This window comes from Lathyrus oleraceus, chromosome 5 (genome assembly GCF_024323335.1).
Source record: "Lathyrus oleraceus cultivar Zhongwan6 chromosome 5, CAAS_Psat_ZW6_1.0, whole genome shotgun sequence".
Classification (NCBI taxonomy): Eukaryota; Viridiplantae; Streptophyta; class Magnoliopsida; order Fabales; family Fabaceae; genus Lathyrus; species Lathyrus oleraceus.
This window is the reverse complement of record NC_066583.1, coordinates 21,184,117-21,186,359: the sequence shown is the minus strand read 5'-3', so window position 1 is coordinate 21,186,359 and position 2,243 is coordinate 21,184,117. Positions and strand designations below refer to the sequence as shown.

The 2,243-nt window shown below is 41.0% G+C and overlaps 1 protein-coding gene across 1 annotated transcript; it reads left to right on the top strand.

The window, feature by feature from the left end:
* Positions 1-771: 771 nt before the first annotated feature.
* On the top strand, positions 772-1,998 carry LOC127078504 (uncharacterized). The gene has a single exon (XM_051018950.1). It carries the CDS (start codon positions 772-774, stop codon positions 1,996-1,998), a length of 1,227 nt encoding a protein of 408 aa, XP_050874907.1.
* Positions 1,999-2,243: the final 245 nt, after the last annotated feature.

The window sequence follows — 2,243 nt, the reverse complement described above, 5'->3', positions numbered from 1 at the left end:
CCCAGACACAATCTAGAAGACTGTTATGGCTTGAAGTTTGGCGTCCAAAGATTGATCAAAAGCGTAATTCTATCTTTCAGAGATGTCAATCCAAATGTACAAGTCAATCCACTACCTCAACATGGAGGAGCTTCTATCAACATGGTGGAAGGTTGTCCTGGTACTTTCAGAGTTCATGATGGGCATTATCTAGAGGGAGGTTTGATTGAAATGCACCTTAAGTTGGGTGAGCTCATCTATATGACGCCACACAACTATGTAGCTTGCGGACTTTGCCGTACAACTCTTCGTGGTTGTCGCATTGTAAGGGAAGACTTGAAAAAAGAGATAGACAACGGACTTATCCGAGTTGATCAAAATCGGAACTTCAATCAAGTCAATATGGTTGAGGGATGTCAGGGTAATTACGAAATCTACGATGTGAGATTTATGAGAGGATATTTGATTGAGATGCACAAAAGTTTGTTTAGGCTTTCTTTTGTCCCATCACATGATTATACCACCTGTGAAGTTTGTTTGATAAACCCACATGCATGTTCCCTTGTGCGGAAGGATATCCAGGGATTGTTGGATGCAGGAACTATCACCGTTGTCCATCCCAGAAACCTCGAGAACAATGTAAATGTTATAATCCCTCAGTTCAACATTCCTGAACCCTTGGAGATCACATTCGATAGTCGTAACTTTGCAAAGTCGCCTTTGGTTATCTAATTAGCAGGCCCAGCTCCGTACCAATCTGACAAAGCCGTACCCTACAAGTACCAAGCTACCATGATCAAAGATGGGAAGGAGGTTTCTCTACCCTCTATGCCTTTTGTCGTCAACATTTCCGATGTAAGTGGGGTCACAAGAAGCGGGTGTGTATTCACTACGGTACCACCAAGAAATGTTGAAGCTTCAGTTGGAAAGAAAATGCAAGTTGAGGCGTCAACTGTGAGCAATAAACCTGATATTGTGGAAGAGTCCAGTGGGGCTAATATCAATTCCGAATTTGATGAGGTTTGGAGATTAATCAAGAAGAGCGAATACAAAATTGTGGATCAGCTCCTAAAAACCCCTTCCAAAATATATGTTTTATCCCTGTTGATGAGTTATGAGGCTCATAGGGAGGCTCTACAAAAGGTGCTCGAGCAAGCTTATGTCGACCATGATGTAACGATTAACCAATTTGATAGCATCATCGCCAACATAACTGCCTGTAACAATTTGAGCTTCAGTCATGAAGAACTCCCAATAGAAGGCAAGGATCACAACATGGCTTTGCATATTTCCATGAATTGCCTTACTGATTCTCTATCTGGTGTATTGGTGGACACAGGTTCTTCACTCAACGTCGTTCCAAAATCAACTTTGTCTAGATTGACTTTTCAAGGAGCTCCTATAAGATCTAGTGGGGTTATTGTCAAAGCTTTTGACGGTTCTAGAAAGACTGTCATCGAAGAAGTGGATCTCCCCATGACCATTGGCCCGCATACTTTTCAAATCACCTTTCAAGTGATGGATATCCATGCTTCTTACAGTTTTTTGTTGGGTCGCCCTTGGATCCATGAGGTCGTGGTTGTCACTTCAACTCTTCACCAGAGGCTCAAGTTTGTAAGAAAAGGGAAGCTAGTCACAGTATGTGGAGAAGAAGCTTTAGTTGTAAGTCACTTATCGTATTTTTCTTCCGTTGATGCTCAGGACGAGATTGGAACCCAATTTCAAACTCTATCTGTTGCTGACAAGAATGTACAAGAGAATGGAGCTTCCCTTTGTTCCTTCAATGATGCACGACAGTTAGTCGAAGATGGCTCAACAAGTGGATGGGGACAAGTTGTGAGTCTCCCTAAAAACAAATTTCGTGAAGGCCTTGGCTTCTCACCTACATTTTCAAAGTTTTCTAAACAAGACGCAGTTCTTCATCCTATTCAAGAAACTTTCCGAAGTGGAGGATTCATCAATCCTACTCAATCTGAAACAAATGTTGTCATTGAAGAAGACCCTGAGGAGGATGCATAAAGCTTCGTGACGCACGGGATGGTCTGCCAAAATTGGATAGATGTTGACGTTCCTACGATTGTTCATGTTTCTAAGTAATATTTTATTGTCATTTAAAAAAAATTCCTTTCGTTCTGCTCAAGACGAAAGAGTATTTTGTTGGGCTTTGTTTCAAGTTCCCCTTATCATTAATAAAAATGTTCATTTTGTGTTCCATTTCGTTTTATTTTTTGCCTTTCGAAAAATGGTAACCTAAAACAAACAAA

Excerpts from the sequence above, each read along its gene's own strand:
- LOC127078504 (XM_051018950.1), top strand. The coding sequence starts at position 772 with ATGATCAAAGATGGGAAGGAGGTTTCTCTACCCTCTATGCCTTTTGTC.